A 24,419-nucleotide genomic window follows, 5' to 3' on the forward strand; every position below is an offset into this window, starting at 1 on the left:
CACAAAGAACTCTTTAATCCTCTTTCCAATCCTTACTTAACACATACTATATCTAATCATTAACAATAACCTATACTATAACAGTTCAAAACTTCAATAAAATAAATTCATGAAAAAGCTTGGGAGAATCCCACAAGATGATCCTGATGTTTGTAGTCCTGCCCCGCTTGTAAAGGGAGATCCGCTAGTTTAGCCGCCGCGCCTGCTGGATTCACTACTTGCTTAAGCTTGATATAGTGAAGCGCCGTCTTACTAGATTTCCAGCCAATGTGGTCCATGATTTCACTGAGACTTACGCTTCGCAATGCTAAAGATACAGCCGCCCCACTGCAAAACCCATGAACTGTTAAATGACTACTAGATAACTTCCCAACTAGCGCGGAAACATAAATACTCAATCGCGCTTGAGCCGCCGAAGACTCCAAATGGCTGAAACAAACTCCGCCAGATTTTGAAATAGAGCGAAAAAGGAAACCTGGCGCAAGGTTAATACGTAACAGCTTACACACATCAAAATACATTTCCAAACCCCGGACAGGACAAATCAAAGGATTAGATCCCCGCTTAAAGGCAAACACATTTGCGTCACCTGACCTGAGAGACTTTGTCCAAACATGATTGAACAACAAACCAGAATTATCCGAGAAACGTAAAACATCAGATACTTTTACTTGTAACAAATCAGCTGCTCTATCACCAGCAAAAAATAATGCCTTAAATAAAGCCTGATCGCGGGAATACATAAAAATCCGAATTGCGCGCAAAGTCGAAGAATGCAACAAAAGGGCTCTAATGTATTCAGAGATAACCAACAAATCGTTCACTAAGATAGGCTCTGCCTGGCGTGGAGTTACCCTAGCCTTTAGTTGTTCTTCCTGCACATTACTCAAATAAGTCTTAACTGACCTACAAGAAGCTGGATTACCTACACCTAACAAAAACCGCCATTCTGCGCCTCGACCACTCTCTGCAAATATAGCACGCAACTTGCCAATCAGTGAATCTATAGTCCCAAATGCCAAACGTTTAGGGCACTCACAATCTAGCCCCGCATTACCTCCCCAGGTGTGACAATCCTGTCTATGAACTCGTGTCCTTCCCCCAAAAATCTCGAAAAATCTGATCATCCGAAGGTGAATGAACCGCACAACCCCACCCATAACCGGACGCATCGGTAGAAATCGCAATACGCACATGCTTCTCGTCTCTCCACGGAAGAGTGTCCTTCCAGTCGTCAAGGTAACGCCAATGCGAAATTTCCTCCCTCAAAGCGTCGGTCATAGACACTTGCCCATCATCCAAGCCAGAAGCGATCGCTCTACTCATTTCTCTAATGAACAATTTCGCGGCTGGAACAGCCAAAGAGAAAGATATGCATTTCCCCTGAAATCGTTGTAAAGTTTTGATCCAAACAGTTTTCTTGCAGGCAAGAATTTTCTCCCTAATTAAGGCCCAGGACTCAATCTTACGGCGCGGCACCAAAAACGATTGTCGAACGGAACGATCAGACCCAAATACCCCAGGGATGTGACCGGCACAAGAACCGACTTCTTGATACCAATGGTATAACCGAGATCAACCAACACAGAAAGGACAACGAATATGGCACCTGTAGCCGCCAGCAACCTGAACTGCAAAGATCTGTCCGCTGGTAATATGGACCAAGACCCAGTCGGTCGCAAAAGCTCTCCATTTAAGCGATCGTCTATACAGAGAGAACAAGGAATCCCTTGAGCTCTCAAGAAACCTGTGGCGGCCAGACCAATGGTATGATAAACATAAGGGGAGATTTTCCATCCGAACGGAAGAGTCGTACAAACAAACCACAGGCCACCAAAACTAAACCCAAAGTATGATTGCGAGGACTCTGTCAACATCACGTGATCATACCCGGACTTGTCGTCGCACTTGGTCATGAACGATCCGGGATAAACATACCTAGTCACTTCACTCAGTTTATCCAGGGAAAACGGCATATCTTTCATCCAAAGGTTTAGAAACCTCGCGTCAATACAAAGTCGAGGCTTCGTAGGTTCGACCGTGAGTGGTAACACAAGATGGGGGGGATCATCGACACCCACTACCCCCCAGACTCTAACCGCGCCGGTTAAAACACGATTCCGAATCTCCTTGGATATAAATTCCGTAAAATTTACAGTTTACATGATTCGGGAAAATCTTCTTAGGTGGAACAGTAGACGAATATTTAGCTCTCTTGAAAACTCCCGCAAAAGGTCTTGAAAAACTTAAGATGTCGACTTTATTTTAATCCAATCTAGAAATACAGTTCCTCAACGGATGACTCTCAAGTACCAGCTCCCATGCGGCTGAATACGGTGAAGACCACCTGCCACAAAGGAATCCGGATCCCTTAAATGTAAAGTCCCCAGATCCGGAACCTTACCAGATGAGATAACACTTTCCCAACACACAGCTGCACCCCCCTGAACGGGAACCCCAGTCATATCCACCCATAGGGTCTCGTTTCTTGGTTTAAATGCCGTTGTCTGTAGTTGAAATTCCGTAAGAACGTAAAAGTTATCCACAGCAGCTTTACGCTTAGTACCACCCAAAATCTAAGGACAAGATGGCAAAAAGAGAGATCACCTATGGGAAGACCTGGGGTTCCCGATCAGGAGGGAGCAGCCTCAATTCGCCTGAAAACAGGTCGTCTGGTGGTCACCATATGTGATGAACCAGCAGGAGCTACTCTACCCCGATCCAGAACTTACAAAAATGAATTAAAATGGAAACAACAACAGACACCGATTGACACAATGAAAAGGGAGCCTTTAATGCTGGGAAACACACGGCATAAATACTGGAAACTGATCAAAAACATTGGGAAAGCGCCTTAATCCTGTCAATACATTCATTGTTTTTGAGGTGCCTCAACTCCTTGATTATAAACGCGAGGCCTCTTAGACTGAGGACCTGGCTGTGGACGCGAGGAACAGAACCTCTGATAATGCCCATATAGGCCACACTGAAAACACTGGACTTGTGATCTATCCCTGCCTCTCCCCCTTGGCATGAAACGATTTGCACCAACTCCAGGCACTCGCAACGCTTTATCTACGGCAGCAATCCGCTTGAGTACCACTTCATCCTCCTTATCTCCTAAGAGGGCTTCAAGATAGCGCTTAAATTGCATGTTTGAGGCCCACATTTTATTTTGCATTGCTGCTAGCACTGCAGAATAAAATCCAGCTTTCGCGTGTTTTGTTTCCTTGGCCACAATCTTCAGATTCACTAGGTAATCAATTGCCTGGTCCTTCTGGAACAACGGAGACGTATTAGGTGCTGTAAATCCTCCAACACCGATTCAACAGATTGCTTTTGGGAATCTTCCAACTTCTTAAGTCTCTCTAAGACACAAGCAAGATCACCCTCCTCCTATATAACAGATTTCAAAAGGTAAGATAAAAAATCACTGATCAATTCATTCCCTTTCTTTCCATTACTCAATCTCATAACTGATCGAGCACAGTATAATACAGGCTGAAAAAGAACAACACCGATTAGATTACAAGTTATGAAATATTACATTACATTAGGTTAGATTAAATTAAATAAAAATTAAATTAAATTATCAAAACCTCAAACTTCCAGCAAAAACGATGAACGCTCCTAGCCTCACAGGCCAAAAACTGTTTTAAAAACACACAACGGCAGAGCAGTCTTTCGTTTTTTTTTTTTTTCTTTTACATACCGTACAACTAAAAGCTACTACACGTAAGCTTGCACAAGCAAATGAACGGCGACTGATGCTCAGGCATCACACTCCAACGAAGCAAAGCACGGCAACAGAACTTTCTACATCAGCAAGCAATTTCCTAAACGAGGGGCTACAAAGTAAAATTCAAGCCACAAAAACAAAAAAGGCTAAAGGAGAAAAAAAAAAAAAAAAATTTATTCTTGCGCGCCAGCATCACACTACCTCAACCGAAGGTGAACATAAAGCATTTCATTCCAAAAAGCAAAACACCGAAACTATTTCCGACCCCAGAAGCACAAACAAAAAATTTAAATGACAGTGCAGACAAAGAAACTTTCACGGCCTCGCAAGCAAAGAAAAAAAAAAAAAACTTTGATCCCCGCAGACAAAGAAAACTTTAACAGCCCCGCAGACAAAACAACTTTCGCGGCTACGAAGACAAAGAAAATTTCTCGGCCTCCTAAGCAAAGGAAACTTCCACGGCCCCGCAGGCAAATAAATCCCAACGGCCTCGCAGGCAAAGGAAAACTTTCAGCACAGCCCCACAGGCAAAGAAACTTTCACGGCCACGCAGACAGAGAAAACTTTCACGGCCCCGCAGGCAAAGAAAACTTCACAACCCCGCAGGCAAAGAAAAACTTTCACAGCCCCGCAGGCAAAGAAAACTCTCACGGCCTCGCAGGCAAAGAAAAAACTTTCACGGCCCCGCAGGCAAAGAAAACTTTCACGGCCTCGCAGGCAAGTAACTTTAACGGCCCCGCAGGCAAAGAAAAAACTTTCACGGCCCCGCAGGCCTGACACAATTTCACATCTACAGAAAGTAAACCAAATCTAAACTCTACCGATAAAAATTAGCCACTGTAATATAATCAACCACATGGTATCCGAAACAGAAAAAGATGCAAACCTCTCGATTCTGAGCTTGTTGTGCCAAAGGTTGGTCCTGAGCTTGCTGCGCCACGGCAGGTTCGCCTTGAGCAGGTTGAGGATTTTGAACAACTTGAGCTATCGCTCCACCGGCAACGGCTTGGGGAACTTGTTCCGCCATGTCGGATTGATCCGTCGAAAAAAGTTATAGAACGCTTCAAGCAGTACACAGCCCAAGGCCTCAAGTGAAGTGACAAGGAGTGATACAAAACAATCTACTATATCCAAAATCCCTAGGGACTAATTACCAATGCTAATTGAGTTAGCATAGCAGTAAAAGTAGCAATAAAAGTAGCAGTAAAAGCAGCAGTAAAAGTAGCAGTAAAAGTAGCAGTAAAAGTAGCAGTAAAAGTAGCAGTAAAAGCAGCAGTAAAAGTAGCAGTAAAAGTAGCAGTAAAAGTAGCAGTAAAGGTAGCAGTAAAATTAGCAGAAAAAGTAGCAGTAAGAAGCAGTAGTAAGAAGCAGCAGTAAAAGCAGCAGTAAAAGTAGCAGTAAAAGTTACAGTAAAAGCAGCAGTAAAAGTAGCAGTAAAAGTAGCAGTAAATGTAGCAGTAAAAGTAGCAGTAGAAGTAGCAGTAAAAGCAGCAGTTAAAGTAGCAGTAAAAGTAGCAGTAAAAGCAGCAGTAAAAGCAACAGTAAAAGCAGCAATAAGAAGCAGCAGTTAAAGCAGCAGTAAAATTTACAGTAAAAGTAGCAGTAAAAGCAGCAGTAAGAAGCAGCAGTAAAAGTAGCAGTAAAAGTAGCAGCAAAAGTAGCAGTAAAAGTAGCAGTAAAAGTCGCAGTAAAAATAGCAGTAAAAGTAGCAGAAAAAGTAGCAGAAAAAGTAGCAGAAAAAGTATGAGTAAAAGTCGCAGTAAGAGTCGCAGTTAAAGTCGCAATAAAAGTAGCAGTAAAAGTCGCACTAAATGTAACAGTAAAAGTCGCAGTAAAAGCAGCATTAAAAGTCGCAATAAAAGTAGGAGTCAAAGTAGCAGTAAAAGTAGCAGTAAAAGCAGCAATTAAAGCAGCAGTAAAAACAGCAGTAAAAGTGGCAGTAAAAGCAGTAGTAAAAGTCGCAGTAAAAGTAGTTGTTAAAGTAGCAGAAAAAGTGGCAGTAAAAATGGCAGTAAAAGCAGCAGTAAAAGTAGCAGAAAAGTAGCAGTAAAAGTCGCAGTAACAGTCGCAGTTGAAATCGCATTTTTTACAGCGGTTTCGTTGTTTTTCAGCTGCGGTGGCGAAAGAAAACCTACTTAAAGCGACGGCCATTGTCTCGCTCGCAAATTTCAAATTTTGTTGCGACATCCAAGGCTCGCATTTGATTGGCTATCTGTGAGTTTCTTTGATTATTGACCAATCAGAATGTCTGATTTGTTACTTGCTTTGCACTGAATTAACCCTCTTCTGCACTGAATTAACTCTCTTCTGCACTGAATTAACCCTCTTCTGCACTGAATTAACTCTCTTCTGCACTGAATTACCTGAAAACTGCATTTATGTTAACCAATCAGACCTGAGTAATTTTTCCATGTATATTATTAGGTCAGTAATCATACACATGATTGCAAAATAAAAGAAATATTCTCCTGATATGCTATTTTCAGATTAAATAAAGGCTATTCAAGTTTGAGAGTGGAAAATATTCTTTACAAATTTTGAGATGGATATAACAAGTTTAAGTGGTCAGTAAGTACATTCAACTTCAAGTGTGCATTCATCTTTCTATGTACAGCTTTGTCACAATTGTTCATTCAACTCTGTATTAATAAAAAGGCACATAAAACTTTCTAAGTGTACATACATCCTTATAAGTGTACATTCAGTTTTATAAATTGTAACTTTGTTATTGTACATCTTTGTAAGTGTACATTCAGCTTTGTAAATTTTAACTTTGATGGCTATGCACATAAATATTTATAAGTGTATATTCGAATCTGTTAATGGCACATTGTTTTGTAAGTGAACACATATCTTTGTACACATACATTTCACCCATGCTACTTTAGTAAGTGTACATTCAACTTTGAATGCAAATGTGAAAATTTGCATGCTCAAAATTTAAGTATTCCACTTTTTTCTCTTTTTTTGAGGTTTTCTTAGTTTTTCTTTAGATTTTTTAGATAGATTTTCTTTAGTTGAGGAGACTGCTGATGGAGTCATATTCTTTAAGTAGCTGATTCCCCTCTTTTCTCCCCTTTTTGTTTTGATAAGTTCATCCCAGTATTCCTGGGCCCTTTTTGTGTAATTGCGATGCTGTCGCTCTCTATGCTTCAGAGCTTCCAATCTACACTCAGTGTGTAGCACCTCAGCTGGGTAATCATTATGGTTGCTCTTCCTCTGCACAATCCGTCATGCATCATCGTTGTTTTTTTCAACCGCTAAAACAATAACTTGCAGCAAAGGGTAACATGATGTCAGGCAAGTAAATGTATAATTATAAATAAATTTCAAGGCTATTTAAACAACTGCTAGAGAAGTAAACAGTTTTTCAAGATTTTTTTACCTTGACCACTGAACTGTTTTATATTGTCATTTTTTTCTACCATTTGGGGAATAAGATATGCTGCCGCATGCATGTAACAGGTGACTTGCTCTTTTCTGTAGCCTGTTCTTTTGTCTCCAAGTTTGGTAAAACTAGTGATCCACTTTTTCATCTGTGGATTTAACACACGTACATATCATAAATTAGAAATACATTAAGTGTCGAGTCTTAATGGATTTTTTTTTATATAACAACTTTATTTAAATAATAACATATAACATATTATCATTAAAAAAGGGTTATAGAAGGGAGGAACTTAATCCTCATTGTAAACTATACCCCAGATATAAAAATTTAATACTATGCAATATACATATACATACTGAAACATTTTACAAACAGGCATATATCTATCTAAATATAAAATCTAAGTAGAGAAGACATATCTAATATAAAAATTTTGTTTAAAATTATAGTTAAATAATGTATAATACATAGAATAATTTAATTTTTAGTTATAGGCCTAGTTAAAAAATGTTGATTTAAGAGCTTTCTTAAAAGCATTAATTGAGTCAAGTTCAACTACTGATGACGGTAAACTGTTCCATGTGTCGATATGTCTGTGCCAAAAAGAGTACTTAAAGATGTCTGTACGGCAAAATGGTTTATATAGTTTAAACTGATGACTTTTTCTTGATTGCCTGTTACTGAAGGATACGTAATTATTAGTGTTTACAGAAGTGTCCTTTAATGAACTTAAAAAGCTGAACCAAACTAAGAAACTCTCTGCGCTGAACTAGTGTCACTAGTTTCGAGGATTTCAGTCGGTCTTCATACGGAGTGTCTTTACCAATGATCCATCTTGTAACGTTCCTTTGCACGCATTCAAGTTTTTCAATCAGATATGCTTGGTGAGGATTCCACGCTTGACAAGCGTACTCGAGTATTGGACGGATCATGGATCTATAACCAGTAAATAGAGCCTTAGAGTGAGATCCAAATGTCCGCTTGAGTAAGCCCAATAATCTGTTCGATCTTGCAACAACAGACAGTACGTGGGGTTTCCAAGATAAATCACTGGAAAGAACCACCCCAAGATGTTTGTGTGTAGGTACTTGGGTAAGTAGCTTGCTATTAATAGTATAGTTGCACGGAGAGGGAGTTCTAGCCCTGGTAAACTTCATGGACTCGCATTTGTCAGCATTTGTTCCTAAAAGCCATGAGCCACACCAATCAGTGACTTTATCTAGACTCTCCTGGGCAGTGATGGACGTTTGAGATGGAGGACAGTAATTATAGATTAACATATCATCAGCAAACATTTCTGCAGGACTTGATAAAGATTCAGGGATGTCATTGACGTATAGGATAAATAACAGGGGGGCAAGAATGCTCCCCTGTGGAACACCAAATGTGACAGGCGCCCAGTCAGATTGGCAGCCCTCGATTACAACACGTTGAGATCGATCTTGGAGAAAATTGGATAGCCAGGAAAGTAGAGAGCCGGTAATGCCAGAGCGTTCTAGTTTGAGTAGAAGACGGTCGTGAGGAACTGAGTCGAAGGCCTTTTCGAAGTCCAGAAATATTACATCGGTGGAGAGGCGTTTATCTAGTGCTTTGGCCCATTAATGGAAAAGGTGTATCAACTGAGAGGTACAGGAGAAGCCAGGACGAAAGCCATACTGATGACTACTAAGTAGATTATTTGATTCAATAAATCCAAAAATGCGATTGTATATCAGTCTTTCCAGGGTCTTTACAAGCAGACTTGTAAGAGAGATAGGACGATAATTCTTGACTAGATCTTTTTGGCCCTTTTTGAAAATTGAAATGACGTGAGCAGATTTCCATTGTTTTGTACCTGTGCTCTAAATAGTCCTGTAGAGAATGGCTCCCATGAGGAAATGTAGTTGAAGTTAACAGCTCTGCAAAGTCCTAAGGACAGAACATCCACACAAGATAATATTCAGATAAGTAAAAACAGCAAATGGCCCAATTTTTCATTAAATTGGAACGTAATAGTTGATAGGGACGAATTGATTACTTGGACTGTGATGTTATCTCAATTGATGACTTCATGAACAGATAAATTGTGTAGAATGTGAACTGTTCCTACCTTCCATAATTGAACAACTATATGGCATGTACTCCTCTGTAACCAGTTGTTACTGGCTAGCCCCATGGGAAGCTCTCTTGGAGGTTTTTCCTATCATTTCCCATGAGGCTAGTCCAATCCCAGGCTCCACTACCCTTACCATCTGCATTTCTCTTCTCCCATATTGAAAAAGACACTCCACAGTTCTTTACTACCTCCATCAGTTTTTGAACATGCTCTGATTTTTTCTACTGATCTTTTTTTGGTAGAGGAAGAGCTCTCCTTGTCATTCCACTGCATTGCATCTTCAATTAAGTTTTCTGTCAGAATATCTGTTATTCTTAACATCAGATGCAATTCATCCAGAATGATGTGGTCCAGTGGGATGACAAGGAGTGGCTTATGGCAACAGCAGTAATTTTCAGCACTCTTCTTTGTTGACAATTCAAACATTTCTTGGATAGTGCGCTTTAATGGTGCAACATTGTAGTATCCAGAATCCTTTGACATGTCAGCTCTAGTTGGAAATGAAAACAAAAGTAGAAGTAGTCATCCAAATTAGTTAATTAAAATTGTGACTGAGATTCTTGGGGTACTTCAGTTTTAGTTGAAATCAACCACTTATATTAAGACAACTCTTTAATAATTATCAATTATTTATTATTATTTTATTATCATTTATTTTCAATTATTTACCTATCCTTCTTGTGTACCCCCTCTGGGGGTATTTAAACGTAAGATCAATGACATTCTTTAAGTCTAACGCATGGCACTCACGGAAAACAGCTTTTAGTGTTATAGTATATAGTTTGAGTTTTAAATATTCTAGTGTATGTGATACGTATTTTTTAGGCTGATGAATTGACCGTGTTTAAATAAAAATAAATAAAATGAAATGAAATGTATCTTACACCACAAGCATGCATAAGTTAAATTAGCTGCACTTAACCCCATAAACCAGCGGCAGAAACTGTAAGGGGAAAAATCTAAGATTACTGTTTGACTACATAAATGTATCATCAACATGAAGTTACGAAGCCCATTACTGTTATATTTTTAGTAATGATATTTTATTTTCATTGCGCAAGGCTAGATTTGATTTGTTTCTTGTTTTATTAACATTTCCTGTAAGAAAAAGTGGCCAATCACAAATATTGAAATCAAATGATAGTAAATATTGCATCATTAGCTCACCATGTGATCACCTCCCAGGTATATATCTACTCCAACTTTCTTGCCATCAATTTCAATGAAACCATCATCAATGATCTTATTTGCTCCTAAAAATACATCTCTAAATGACTCCTCCAAAGTCTGGCGGCTCTCGCAGCCATTTATGACAGCAATAGTGTGATTTCCTGTAAAAGAAGAAAATTAAAGATGCATTCATTAAACTGATACCTATTTAGAACAATAATATAACCATTTGCATATGTTTGTACACTTAACTAACCTTTTGATGACAAAATATCATCCACCTTCTGAAGGATGGTGAAACTCAGAAGTATGAAATTAGTCATCCTGCTCATATGTGCTCCATCACCACTTAATTTAACTTTTACTGTTTCTCCATCCTTTAATGTTCCTTTGCTTATCTGTAATTAAAATTGAGCATCCTTTAATTCTTAGAACTATATTTACATGCCTGTATCAATAATTAAAAGCTCACAATGCAGTTTTGATGTTAATATATATCTTTCACATTAAATGACATTATTAGAACATACAACTTATATCATTGAAAAAAAAAAAAAGATTTTTTTTATCTATTTTGCTCACTATTGCATGAATATTATAATCTCCAGCCATTAAGTACCTTATTTTTGTGATTATTTTTGTTGTTACACTTTATTTTTTTCTGTTATTAGAAATAAATGTTGGGTCCCTTAGTAGACTCATGCTAAATCTACAGGCTTAAGGGAACCAATGTTATTTGTTTTTATCAAATTAAGGCAAGGAATGGACACAAGTTTCTCAACCTTTCCTTGTATTTGCTTTAGGACAAAGTAAATGTTACAACCATAAGATTTCCCAGTAATGAGTTAATGTGTGTCAATTGCTGGATGGCATGAACATAAGTTGAAGCCAGTCTAGTAACGAGTACTTACCATATCTCTTGCTTTGTCCGTAAGTAACTCTTTGAAGGAATACCGAGCTCCAGGTGCCAAACCAGGTGTGGTAGAAATGTTAACTTGCTTATTTAGATCAGATCTACATTGTTTTATTAAATAGGATTTAACAGGAAAATCAACAACAGCCATTGACAGCTCATGGATAAATTCATCCCCAACTCCAAATTTATCCATTAAAAAGAGTATGCACTCCACTGTGTTTTTGTCATTGGGATGAAGTTTTTCTTATCTTGATTGTGGGGATGCCGCTCTACCATGTTCTTGCTGTGGATTGGGAGGATTTGTAGTTGAGAAGTCTATAGAAAAACTATCAGTACTATAAGGGTCTTTAAGTTTCAAAAGCTGTAAATCCAGGCCAAACATTTCAACAAAATTAAGTGCCTTCTGTGCTCGAGTCTTAAGTTCTTTTAATTTTCTGTATTGTGCTTGTTTTGTTTTGAGGTTTGGAATTCCAGCTCCTCCGTGAATCCCCAAGCTTTCACTCTGTAACCTCAGGGCGTGAAATTAATTTTTTTTTCTGATAGCCACCTGGCTCCTAAATTCCTCAAAGTGGTAGCCAATTCAAAAAAAGTTGGTCGCCATTTTCAAAGACAAACAAAATCTTTCTTTACGCTGTCAACGTTCTAGATAGACCCTCCAAAATTAAGTTAGGGTGCTACAAAGTGGACACTAGGATGGATGATATACAACTTTCAGGCTCGTCTAAATCCAAGATGGCGTCTAGTTATTGCTCGAGATGCATGTGCTACGTTTTGGAAACAAACTTAACGAGGAAGTTTGCCGCGGATTTATCTTTGCAAATCTTTTTAATTCACTATATCTCTTGGTAAGGTTATGATGAAACGTTCTGGTCGCCAATTTGGCGACTAACTTTCAGGATTTGGTCGCCAAAGTGAAAAATTTAGGCGCATTGGCGCCTGTATTAGGCGCAATTTCACGCCCTGTAACCTGTCAATGTACTTAGTTAGTTGTTGATTTTCATTTTTCAGTTCTCTTGTTCTTTTCTTTTCTCTGGCATAATCTTTTTCAATCTCTGAAAGCATTTCTTCAACCAGTTTCTCCTTCTCTTCCTCATGATTTTAATATTTTGCTCTCCAGTTACAGATTTCTTATTTTGCTCTTTCAAGTTTTGACTAAATGGCACACAGATCTGCTTCCCACTTCTCTACCGAGATCAATTCACTTTTCAAAATAGTCAGCCTACACAATTTTTCCTCATGTCCCTTCCTGTTTTTACAATTTCCTTTTCTGTTCAGAGTCTGATTTGTGATTGAAGCAGTAAAAGAGCGCCTTGAAAGTCGGCCTTCAATTCGATCACTTTCTCGACTGATCTTAAACGCATAGCCAGGGATGATTCCATTTAACATGTCAATCTATGGAATGCCTGGCGTTTCTTTTTTCAATTTGTGCCACTGTATCAGTGCAGCATTTTTTAGTCACAACTTCACTGCCACCTTCACGTTGGTTTGTCACATATTTTCACTGAGCTTTTGGATCGGGTAGCAGTCAGACATTTTTTTTTTTCATTCTTGTTTTGTTTTGTTTTGTTTCGCTTTTTTCGCGGGAAACAAAAAAATATTTTTGAAATTCCCACCAAAAAGGCCTGTTGCACCGAGCCTCCAGCCTCGTAATCACCCCCTGTAGTTACCAGTCTTATCTGTCATTAGGCTGTTGGTATTAAAATGGCGATCATTTTTGCACAGCATTTAGTACGAGCAAGAGAGGCTTTCAAGACTGTTTTTTTCGGCGCGATCGAAGTAAGATTATTATTCGTGGATGCGTTCGTATTTGCTGAAAGTAGGCCAAAAAAGCCGCAATATTTTCAGGGTTTACAAAGTCCGATTTGCCGTAAATATGGAAGGACATCTTTGAGCTTAAATAATTTGATTGGGATGGATCGATACCAGGAGAGGATTTCGGCTGAATTAAGATGTGCAGAGTGGCATTTCCGAAGGTAGGCGCCATTTTGTGTGCTTTAAAGGGCAATTCTTCGGAATAAAACGGTGCAAGTAATAACTGAGAAAACCGCAACGAGTGTTTGATTTACCAAACCAAAGTAATTCTGTAATGAAAGTACAGGTGAGCATCATTCGAACTGGCATTGCGATGGCGGGGTTAAGTCCAAAAGTCGCAGCAAAAGTAGCAGTAAAAGTCGCAATAAAAGTAGCAGAGAAAGCATCAGTAAAAGTAGCAGTAAAAGTAGCAGTGAAAGTACCAGTAAAAGTATTAATTATTAAATATTATTTACTGCTACTTTTACTGCGACTTTTACTGCGACTTCAACTGCGACTTTTAGTGCGACTTTTAGAGTGACTTTTAGTGCTACTTTTACTGCTACTTTTACTGCTTCTTTTACTGTTACTTTTACTGCTACTTTTACTGCTACTTTTTCTGCTACTTTTACTGCTACTTTTACTGCTACTTTTACTGCTACTTTTACTGCTACTTTTACTGCTACTTTTGCTGCTACTTTTTCTGCTACTTTTACTGCGACTTTTACTGCTACTTTTACTGCGACTTTTACTGCGACTTTTACAGCGACTTTTATTGCGACTTTTACTGCTACTTTTAATGCTTCTTTTACTGCTAATTTTACTGCTGCTTTTACTGCTACTTTTACTGCTACTTTTACTGCTACTTTTACTGCCTCTTTTACCACTACTTTTCTGCGATTTTTACTGCGACTTTTACTGCTTTTTTAACTACTACTTTTACTGCTGCTTTTACTGCTGGTTTTACTACTATTTTTACTGCTATTTTTACTGCTACGGCAGTAAAAGTAGCAGTAAAAATCGCAGTTAAAGCAGCAGTAAAAGCAGCGGTAAAAGTAGTAGCAAAAGTAGCAGTAAAAATCGCAGTAAAAGAGGCAGTAAAAGTAGCACTAAAAGTCACACTAAAAGTCGCAGTAGAAGTCGCAGTAAAAGTCGCAGTAACAGTCGTAGTAAAAGTTGCATTAAAAGTCGCACTAAAAGTCGCAGTAAAAGAAGCAGGAAAAAAGAAAAAGATATGTGTCGCTTGTAATTTATGAATATTAACGAGCTTACCTTAACAAGTGGGCCACGTTCGCCACATGTCTCCGCCATGATGCTGGAAAACGACTTGAGCTCGCGATAAGAATGGCCCTCATGCCCTTCGTAAGCCGAAAGTCGCAGTGAAAGTCGCACTAAAAGTAGCAGAAGAAGTCGCAGTAAGAGTTGCATTAAAAGTTTCAGTACAAGTCTCACTTAAAGTCGCAGTAAAAGTAGCAGGAAAGTAAAAAATAATGTGTGTTTTCTATGGGGCTTTATAGCCGGTAGAGTCTGGGTACGCGTAACAAAATCATGGTTGTTTACCGTCACCTGGTAACAATGAGTCACCTGACTTCTAAACTTCGGCATGATCGCGGTGTTCTGGAACAAAACAATTAATTGTCTCTAGCAGTTGTTTTCGGGGTTGGAGGTTCGTCATTTTACGAAAAGAGCGACAGTCGCCGTCTACTCAATCAAAAATTAATTATCTAGTTAAAAACGCGAACAACTGTGAGAAAAACATGGCAAGTTCATCCGGATTCCGGGCGGCTTCGGCGGGAAGGTTTCCAGATAAAACATGGCGAGCTGGAACTCCTAGTCTTTATCACGAGAAATGTGCACCTCAAAAGGAAAGAGTTAGGTCTGCTCCTCCAAAAAACTACGCGCAGAGAGATTATGCCATGTGTGATGTCGTTAGGAACGATGAGATTTGGAAGAATCGCTGTCGGAACGAAGGAAAAATGACAAAAAAATGGTAAGAGAATAACACTTCTCTTCTGTTCGTGAGAGCTTCTTTCCGGGTTCGAATGTTCGATTCTTTATTAAAATCATGAGATAACTCTTTTTTTGCATGGTATTTTGATAATGGTATATGACTACTCTTCGCATGAGAGTTTGATCACAGTCGATTGCATAGGAAGATGTTGTAAATACGTAATTATTTGTCGTCATGGAAGCGATTATAGATCGATTGTCAGCTGAGTCATTGTTGGGACACGTCACGTTAGCTGTTCCTGATATTGACTGTTTGCGGTCATCTCAACTTTCTTATCTACCTTGTTTATAGATAACAGAAAGGCTATGCTCAATATCATTTAAGGTCTGAAGGGGTCGCACTTGGAATAGGAGAACTGTTTCCTGGATTCCCAACTGAAATCTTTTAACGAAAATGAGTAATGTTGTTGTAAATGACACCATTTGGAAGAATCGTTGTAGCGAAGAAGTGAAAATTAGGAAAAAGTGGTATGATTTCTGGCATTTCTGTTCATGTGGGCTACTTTTTGTGTTGAGTCAAACACGCGATGGACGGAAACTTTTATGTGATCAGCCGTGACGACCACAAGCTGTACTTCTTAAGATCAGAATTTGTGGTTGCTTCTCTTTAATTTTTGCTTTCTATTTTTGTTGTAAAAGGAATCATAGCTTTCCTCTTAAGCAACCCTAAGCAAATTTTCATAGTCCATGAACAGTTATATATTGGCAGGTGTTTAGTGGAACTCACAATCAATGAAGTCATACTTTATTTATAGTGAAAATTTCTGTATGTTGCTAAGACTTAACTATGAAGAAAACAGGGAACGTTTTGTTTGCATGTATGGCTTGATTCCAAGGAAGAATTCACCAAGTCTTTTTAATCTCTCTACTTCCAAATTTCCTTCGCACAAGCCAACTCAGATTTCTCTTTAGGCACCTGAATGTGAAAACCAAGCAAAGATATGTAAAAATTTCAGGGGTAAACAAAAAAAGTGTCATGAGGAAACTGTGGGTTGAAAGAGGCAATTGTGAAATTGAATTTTATCCCAAAATTGGTAATAATAATTTAAGGATATTATGCTTAAATTTTTGTTTCTGTGTGTGTTTTTAGGGAGGAGAATTGGGGATTTCTGAAAGATTATGACCCAAAGGTAAGAAAATGATGAAATGATTAAAAAATTTGTAAAGAAATATTTTATTATCATGAATGTGTGAGCAATACCTCAACCTCTAAAGCCTCAGGAATGAATTTAAGTATAATTTTTTTTTAAACTGAAATAAGATAATCAAAATCTTCAGCTTTAATAATCATAATAACTTATTTTCATCAACTGAGCTGATTATGTGAAGTAGGGGTAAGTTTCTAAAGAAACTATGATGCTGCATCGGTGGGAGAGTATAGCAGGTAATTTAGTGTAAACAACTGAGTTGAAAATGTAAATTAGCCACCAGAAAGGGTGAAAAAAGCTCTGTTGAAGGGCTTATGCTCAAAACATCAGCTTTTTTACCCTTTATGGTGGCTAATTTATGTTTTCAACTCAGTTTTTTACACTAAATTACCTGATTATGTGAAGAGACCACTTCAAAGAGTTTTTAAAGATGAGATTTCAAGTATTAACCCTTTGTCAGAGTGAACAGAGGACGTGGTTCTGTGTTATTTGTGTATACCAAAAGGAGGACTTATATTGATGGTGTAAACAAGGCAACATGAACAACACAAGAATAAACTCATGGAATAAAAGCACTCATTGACACTCATGGACAGTTAATATTTCTCATGTCTTACTTCTGATTTTCCTCAACAAATCGAATTTCAGAAATCTTTTTGGATTCTGCAATTTTCTGAATTTCCCACTAACCTTGGAATTCAATTTTCATTACTTTTGTAGGGAAGGCTCAAGGCAAAACGGGAATTACCTGAAAAAGTAAGCGTCTACTCTGACAAAGTTCCAAACACAACAAGTCGTCAATTTGGACACAGAGCCAAGAGTGCACCAGCAAGAACAATGCAAAAATTCGAAAGACTCATTAGCTACAGGACAAAGACAAACAAGGAATTAATGTGTTATGACTGATAGAATCAGTTAAGATATGAGCAGATATCACATTGTGCGAGCAGACAAGTTCAGTAGAGAAAGATTATAATTTGCTTGACAAAATATTGCTGCCGAGTGTTTTTGAGAACATGCTGATAGCCATAAGCATTGTACAGTTTCTAATTAGCATTAAAAATATCAAAATAATATTTTGGCCAACAGTATATGTTGCACATAAATGTATTGTACATTCAGTGTTAATGTTATTAATATTATTACTATAAAGCTGTTAGTAAATATAAAATATACTACTATATATTTTAAAATAGTAGGCACTATGCAATAGTTTTTATGAAATAAAATACATGTATGTTTTGGGAATCGTATTAAAGAAATAAGGTTTTGGTACAGCTGAGGATCCAGAAGAAAAATGACATTAGAAAAGAAGTACTGTAATTTTTGTTGTGAAATGGTTTGAAAAGAGCAGTTTTTGTTGTGAAGTAAAAGAGAAATAATACAGACTATGTATTAAATAGAGATATTCATGGGTAGTGGAAGATGTGATTATCAAAGTAAAGAAATCAAATACTGTAACTTTCTGAACGAGTACCCACAGCACTTATCTAAGCCCTTCACATCATAACATCAGTATGCATATTGCTCCATACTTTCTCTATAAATTTTCTGAGGTGTAGACAAAGGAAATTTGTTTAACAATCATCAGCTTCTTTAGTTGGTGATCATTTCCTTCAGGGGTGGTATTTTTGGAAGAAATAAGTGCTTATCATGGGGTGAAAGGATTACCCTAAAAGAAAACTGGGTGAGGGGTTGGGAATGGGTGTTTTACATAGGGAGCACTTATTAGATTTTTCCTGAGTTATAGCCAGTGAAAAAAATTGGTGATTTTAAGCAATACAGCATTTGCACACACAAAAGAAAAACTGATGTGAACTGTGTATTGATATAAAGAGCAGAACTGTTTTTTTTTTATTATTATTATTATTTTTATTTTTGGAGTAAAAGAATCTTAAAGTCGGTCTCTAAAATCACGCAAACAAGAGGGTGTGGAGAAAATTGTAAGACCACATGAGGAATTAAACCCCCTTTCAAACCAAGACCTTCAGGGCTCTGTCTGCACTTAGCAGGATAAATTTGGAAACGGCATTTTCACTTTAAAAATAAATTTTCTTCGTTTAAACTGTGGGAATGCAGAGAAAAAGTCAACAAAAACAACGAACTGCGACCTGGCATCAATCATAAACTCGAAATTCATGCATGCATTGCAGGCCTACACCTACTCACAACCAACAGCAACGGTGGGCAATGTGCTTACGGCGCACTACCCACGTAAGCCATCTGTCTTTACTACAACGATCTCCTACGACGGGAGAGCCATTTTCGTCCGCAGCGTCCTCCTTCCTTTTGGTCATGTGGTCAAAGAAACGGTTACGTAACTGCGAATGGAAACGAGTGACTCTGGGGACGATCGTGATTTATCAAGGCGTGGCATGCGCAAACTATTCCACGAAACAACACTGACATCGGTGTTCAGAGGGAGGGGGGGATTGAGGGGCTAAAAAAACGGCGTAAAGCGAAGTTTAAGTATTTATGCGAAGAGAAAATAACTTCCCATTAATTACTGTTGCTTAACAATAATTTAAGTTTGAGGTTGTTCTTGTAGGGGATCGTTGTAGAGGGGCTGTTTCTCCCCCTATGTTAAGTGCAGCATCATCAAAATCCAGTAAGAACATTTCTGTCTCGTTGTGACCCAAAGAACAGCCATGAATCCGCAAACTCCTGTCATCTTTGAAGGAGGTCTTCGCAGTCGAGAGAGCCAGGCCCTCTTCAATTTTTCTTTTCTGACATGGAACACAATAAAATGGATTCAGAGAGTTGTGGAAATCTCTATGATGGACTGCTTGATAATAAACCGATTGAAAGCGGTGCGGGCATTTCCGGTTCTCGTAACAAGGAAGTGGGTAAACACTGTAGAAGTGATCTAAATATTCCTCTCTCGATTTGAAGTAACTCCCGCATGAGCAATTGCATTTCTTGTGCGAGTTTCGCATATGTATTTCCAACTGGTCCTTCGTTAAAAACTGCTTCCGAGGGCAAAACTGACATGAAATTCGCAATGGCAAGGATGGACCTTTTTCTTGCTCTGTAAAGAAACCTGCTTTCGCTTCAATCGGTGGATAACTGTGGGGATTGATATTGTGTTCATGTTTCATGTGCGCTTTCTTCAAATCATCCGAACAAAACAACTCTTGGCAGTGTATGCATTTCGTTTGTGAGGCCTTGTGCTTCAAAAGTACTTCTTCAGATGGAAATCTTTGACGGTAGCCATGGCACAAGGGGTTTTGACAGAAGAAGTTGTGTTGTTCAAAGTTATGTTTGTCTGTCTCTTCTGTGCAGGCAAACACGAGGCGACAAAATCTGCACGAATCCTTCACAACTTCAAAAATATCCATTTCCAGACCATTGATCTCTTTAATGTCCAATTTTCCATTAAACAACTTCAAATTCGCAATAAGTTCCTCATACTGTCTCTCTCGCTCTGCGACCAAGAAAACTCGTCTCAGCGACGTATCTTGGTTGTCGCCTGACTCCTCAACGAGATCACCATATTTCTCAAGAAGGCACGTAATAAGCCCCGTATCAGATGCGTATGGGGATGTAGTGAGCGTGAAATGAGTTGTGATCCAGTCTGGATCTGATGGCGGAAGGGCTTTCACTGGAGTATCATTCCGCAGGAAAACGTGAACGCTTAATCGCGACTTTGCATCTGGGGAAGTAAATTTGATGTCTTCGATGAAGTTGCGGCAGCTGCCTTCCCACACCAAATAGAATTCATCGTAATGTCTTCCCGCGAACATCTCTATTGACTCTTAGTTGATGGCCCGTCGATCTCACATGTTCCTCTTCAAAGCAGCGGTGCTTTAAACGTTCTCGCCAATAACTGACTGAAGGATAGTCCAAAAAAATACTATTAAAATATTGCATTTCCATCCGACTGAAACAGTTCCCGACACGCAGGTGAACAAACGGGCTGACAAACATTATTATCATAAGCGGCTTCAATTCGGCGTGAAAACAAAATGAACGTTGACATCTTTGAGTCGTCTTCGAATGAAAAGGGAAGTTTGGCAAGAAATACAAACAGCAAGTCTTGACCAGACGTCTCTAAGACAAAAGAGTTCGTGCTTTCTATATATTTAGGTCACTGAGAACTCTGAACACCGCGATTAATAATTAGAATTACAAAGGCCGGTGAAGAACACGAAATTGCAGTGTTGAAAGGTTGTTGATTGAGTTGCAATATTGGTCCAGCTTTCAGTCAGTTATAATCCTCTTTCATCCCGGCTAAGAATCATTGTGAAGTGGTACAATTAACAACTAATTGTAAAATGGCAGTCTAATCACGTGAGAACAAAAGAGTGTATCTTTGACCATTAGAAAGCGGTACTTTTCTTAATGAAAATACTTTTTGACAAAAATTGAGCCATGTTTGCGTATCAGTCATCTATCGGTCTGTTTGAAGAGAGACCGACCAACCGCTGTATCAACAAAAACAAACTCTCTTAATTGAAACTCGGGATGAAGGTTAGAAGTCAAAATTGACAGTGTATATTTCAATCAAAGAGGACTTGTGGTGTCAGTTTTTACTCAATAAGCCAAAAATATTATCTTCGACTCTTTTCTTTATTTTTAGAATGTTTCTCATGGTTTTGCTTGGATGATTATGGCTTAAGGGGCGTGAAACTCGACGGAAAATATTATCGTGGTTAATCCAACTTAATTCGACCAAGTCACGAATCGGAGAAGGATTCTTCGAAGTTCCAAACTACCTCCTCCATGAAAATAATTTGGGACAGAGACAGAAAGATCCGGTTACCATGCATCTGGAGTTATGTTTATATCTGTTATTTACCTTTTTTTAGTATTTCTATTTATTTAATATTTTTAAACATTTCTGGACTGGTGATTTTTCTGCGTTTTGCGCAATTTTTTCGCGGCTCGAGGTCACCGTAATTTCTGCCGGTAACTTGCCTTCGCGACTTTTTTTAAAGGCATCAGTTTGTTGACTGATTTGAGAAAACGCGAAAAAAAAATTTGAGCATAGGCTGCTTATTAGATTTTTTTTATTGAATCATATCTGTGAATCTCTGAGAGCGATGCCTTCAGTTGAGGAAATAAAAAGATTGGGAAAAAAAACTAGTGTCAGTTAAGCCCACTCACGAATAATACTTCCCGGGAGTTTTTTTCCTTTTCATCGAACTGAATGTTGTAAGTTTTATCCTGCCGAGTTTTGATGATCTTCTGTACAATAAAATAATGTCAAACACGTCAAATACTTGTAAAAATACTTAACTGCTGGTATAACGTGACGTTTCGTCTCTGTCCAGAGGTTCATCAGTAACCTTTCAAAATTAAATGTCCGCGCAAACTTACTGACCATCGAAAGTTAGCGAATTACTTACAACCACCTAGAGGGTGTTCTCTTGATCACAAGAGATTTATTCTTCCCTGCTTGATACAGCATGAAATTCTCCCGAATAATTTCCAAAAAAATGTATGACAGGCAGAAGAGAGAACTGCTAATCATATAATGAAAATTAGGAGGTTTCATAACCCACAATTGACCTCTTCTGTGTAGTTATATATCCTGAAGTGGTTTAGGCCTACTTATCAAGGTTTTTGTCGTGACTCCAGTTAAGGGTTGTTCAAAGCTTGGCCTATGCTGATTGTCCCTTATTCCAAGTCCAATGTCGATATTTGGGTTTCCAATCCAGCTTTGTGGTCAGTTCATTCGAATTTCTTCTGCTTTCTTCGAATTCTGCTTTCGATACAGGAAGGAAATGTGTTGTATTGCATCATACGGCGGCAGAATGAGCACAGTAGTTCTCGCGCTCAGCAGACACAAACATGTTTGATAATTAGGATAATTTTGAATGGGCAGGAGCAGGTAATATTCTTTGGTACCACGTAATTGACTGCATAAATTTGCCTTCACTTAGTTGTATCGTCATCCCTCATGGGCAACGTTTTCTTTACTTCCGCCTAGACTACAACTATCTGCAGACTTGTTAGGCGACTGACCGTTTACACGTGATGGTTCAGCCGAATATTCAGACAAATTGTTTTTTAGTTTATCAGCTGCGCTCTTACGGCTACTATCAACGTGTAGGTGACCACGATTATTTCCCAACTCTCCCTTCGTCTGTCTTTCACCAGCGGAAGGTGACGAAGTAATTGAAGAGGGCGAAGGATAAACAGCGAAAAAATGATCCAGATATGACAATCGCTCGCCATAATATTTCCCACAAGGACAGGGACACTTTTTGTGCGAGCTTCGCTTATGAAGTTCTAGCACATCCGAGGAGCAGAACACCTTTGTGGGGCAAAATGCGCATCGAAGTTGATTTTTTATGTGTTCCTTTAACTCGGTTTCTCCGCGAAAAGAGTTTTCCTTTACGTTAAATTTGCATTCCTGGTTCGGGCAAACAAATCCATGGCTCTCTCTGTCGTGAATATCCAGCTCCCTCTTTTCAGTAAAAGCAATCCTACAGTAGGGACATTTAAATTGTAGAAAATCTAGTAGTGTTGTTGTTGTGGTAAATTCCACGCATTCCAGCTTGACTTGTTGCATTTGATCAACAGTTTCAGCCAGTTTTTTACATCTTTCTGTCGATTTTGAGATCACGTAGTACGCTTGAGTGGGAACAGATTTACCAACAAATGCATCAGAACCACCCCGACTACCCAGACTTGCTGAGGTTTTTGCGGTTCCCGGCCTCCTTTTTTCATGAGGTGTCGACAACGAATAGTTTGCTCCGAAGTTAAATCTCTTTACGTAAGACTCCAACAAATCCCAAGCGGAATTTTCCTGTTCTGAAGCTGCAGGATGCTTAAAAAGCCAGGGCTTGTACTTTGGAAGAAATTTCGTCGAAATTTCTTGCCTATAGAAGATGTGTAACACAATGACGCCTCGTAGCGATGGCGACAAAGTGATTCCCTTGATAAAACTGACGAAGTCTGTATCCCATTCGACGAAGAAGACAATCCTTCGATTAGAATTCATGGTGAAGGCCTCGCAATACTTCTGTCTCTAAATTTCTATGATACTCAGTAATGTTAGCATGCCGAAAATATTTGCCTCTTCGGTTGAATTCGACGTATAATATTTCCAACGAAGACAACACTTGCAGCAGCCCACGAAGTTAAACAATAATAAATAATACTTCTTCAAAATTTCCTCACGTCTTCTTTACTTATTCTTATACATAGCAAAGGACACTAAACACTATCCACGAAACTGTTCCAGAAGGCTAAATAAGCTCCAAATGCGTAGAGTTTTGATAAGATGAATAATTTCCTGCGATTGTTTGCTCACCGTATCGTAAAATATGTTTGTAAGGCCCCATAGCAGGTGTTAGATCTTTCTTAAAGTGTTTCATGTCGCATGGTAACCGATGCTATATCTCACTTAATTTGCATTGAATGAGACCTGAATATTTCATTAACGAAAATACTGTCGGGTTAACTGAAGTTCGAAATTTTCTCTGAAATATTTATCATGCACATAAATTTCACAAATTGAGTTTGGTTTCTATTTCACAATTGGTTACAGTTTATTGACCCAGTCAGGGGTCACTCATCAATGTTTTTTTCTGTTTGTTTTGGAAACGTAAACAAATAGGCTGACAGCGTTTTATTAAATTTTTGATAACTAGCGTAGATAACGCTTCTGTATGCACCTTGTAGCTTCGGAATAATGAAGAATTAAATATGACAAATTACGACCGCACACATTCCCCTATCCTGTTTCCGCCTGTGAATCTCCTCTCTCTCTTTCTCTCGTTTGAACGTTCTATACTTTTTTTTTTACAAAAAAAAAAAAGAAAATTATTTCGTTTTGTGACGACAACGACAACGACAACAAAGACGGATGAAGCGTCGGAGGCGACGTTAACGATGAGGACGATGACGTAGACGATACCGTCGACGATGATGACGACACACGCACGCTTACAAAGCTCAAAAATTAATAATAAAAAAGTACAGAAATAAAAAAATGAAAAACCAAAAGAAACAGGGGCGGATACAATTTTCATTTATACTAGCGAGGCAACAATGCACTATTTATGCGATTCGATCAACGTTATGACAAAGGACGAACGCTCAAAACGTCGACTTTAGAAACTCTTTAGGGTGGTCATTTACTTTACCAACTCAGTTGATGAAACCAAATTATCTTGTAAAACTCCCCCCTCCCCTCCCTTCCAGCTTCC

General features: G+C 38.6%; 4 protein-coding genes, 2 long non-coding RNA genes and 1 pseudogene across 8 annotated transcripts; 1 reads left to right on the forward strand and 6 right to left on the reverse strand.

Moving 5' to 3' along the window:
* Window positions 1–1,316: 1,316 nt before the first annotated feature.
* On the reverse strand, window positions 1,317–3,154 carry LOC149053314 (uncharacterized; annotated as a pseudogene).
* Window positions 2,777–7,081, reverse strand: LOC149053315 (uncharacterized). Its single transcript, XR_016181918.1, has 2 exons — window positions 4,626–7,081; window positions 2,777–3,396 (listed from the first exon to the last, which is right to left on the reverse strand). It is a non-coding gene; the product is annotated as an uncharacterized LOC149053315 (long non-coding RNA).
* On the reverse strand, window positions 2,777–14,572 carry LOC113682162 (uncharacterized). Of its 3 annotated transcripts, none has more exons than XM_089190308.1 (6): window positions 14,375–14,572; window positions 11,307–11,409; window positions 10,652–10,793; window positions 10,393–10,556; window positions 7,125–7,275; window positions 2,777–7,011 (listed from the first exon to the last, which is right to left on the reverse strand). In XM_089190308.1, the coding sequence occupies exons 1-6, from the start codon at window positions 14,455–14,457 to the stop codon at window positions 6,971–6,973; spliced, it is 684 nt and encodes a 227-aa protein (XP_089046434.1). In that variant the 5' UTR covers window positions 14,458–14,572; the 3' UTR covers window positions 2,777–6,970. The 3 variants fall into 3 exon arrangements, with proteins under 3 accessions (XP_089046434.1, XP_089046432.1, XP_089046441.1); XM_089190306.1 differs by having other exon boundaries at window positions 11,307–11,594; XM_089190315.1 differs by lacking the exon at window positions 11,307–11,409.
* On the reverse strand, window positions 7,340–9,713 carry LOC149053316 (uncharacterized). Its single transcript, XR_016181987.1, has 2 exons — window positions 9,220–9,713; window positions 7,340–9,038 (listed from the first exon to the last, which is right to left on the reverse strand). It is a non-coding gene; the product is annotated as an uncharacterized LOC149053316 (long non-coding RNA).
* Window positions 14,573–14,702: 130 nt separating the features above from the next.
* Window positions 14,703–17,678, forward strand: LOC113682391 (ciliary microtubule inner protein 5). Its single transcript, XM_027199560.2, has 3 exons — window positions 14,703–15,092; window positions 16,203–16,242; window positions 16,981–17,678. Exons 1-3 carry the CDS (start codon window positions 14,860–14,862, stop codon window positions 17,164–17,166), a joined length of 459 nt encoding a protein of 152 aa, XP_027055361.1. The 5' UTR covers window positions 14,703–14,859; the 3' UTR covers window positions 17,167–17,678.
* Window positions 17,221–20,003, reverse strand: LOC113682372 (uncharacterized). Its single transcript, XM_027199536.2, has one exon. The coding sequence runs from the start codon at window positions 20,001–20,003 to the stop codon at window positions 18,774–18,776; it is 1,230 nt and encodes a 409-aa protein (XP_027055337.2). The 3' UTR covers window positions 17,221–18,773.
* Window positions 20,004–21,252: 1,249 nt separating this feature from the next.
* Window positions 21,253–24,417, reverse strand: LOC113682383 (uncharacterized). The gene has a single exon (XM_027199549.2). The coding sequence runs from the start codon at window positions 23,207–23,209 to the stop codon at window positions 22,154–22,156; it is 1,056 nt and encodes a 351-aa protein (XP_027055350.2). The 5' UTR covers window positions 23,210–24,417; the 3' UTR covers window positions 21,253–22,153.
* Between the last annotated feature and the right edge of the window lie 2 nt (window positions 24,418–24,419).

Source organism: Pocillopora damicornis, chromosome 1, assembly GCF_964200805.1.
Source record: "Pocillopora damicornis chromosome 1, jaPocDami1.2, whole genome shotgun sequence".
Lineage (NCBI taxonomy): Eukaryota > Metazoa > Cnidaria > Anthozoa > Scleractinia > Pocilloporidae > Pocillopora > Pocillopora damicornis.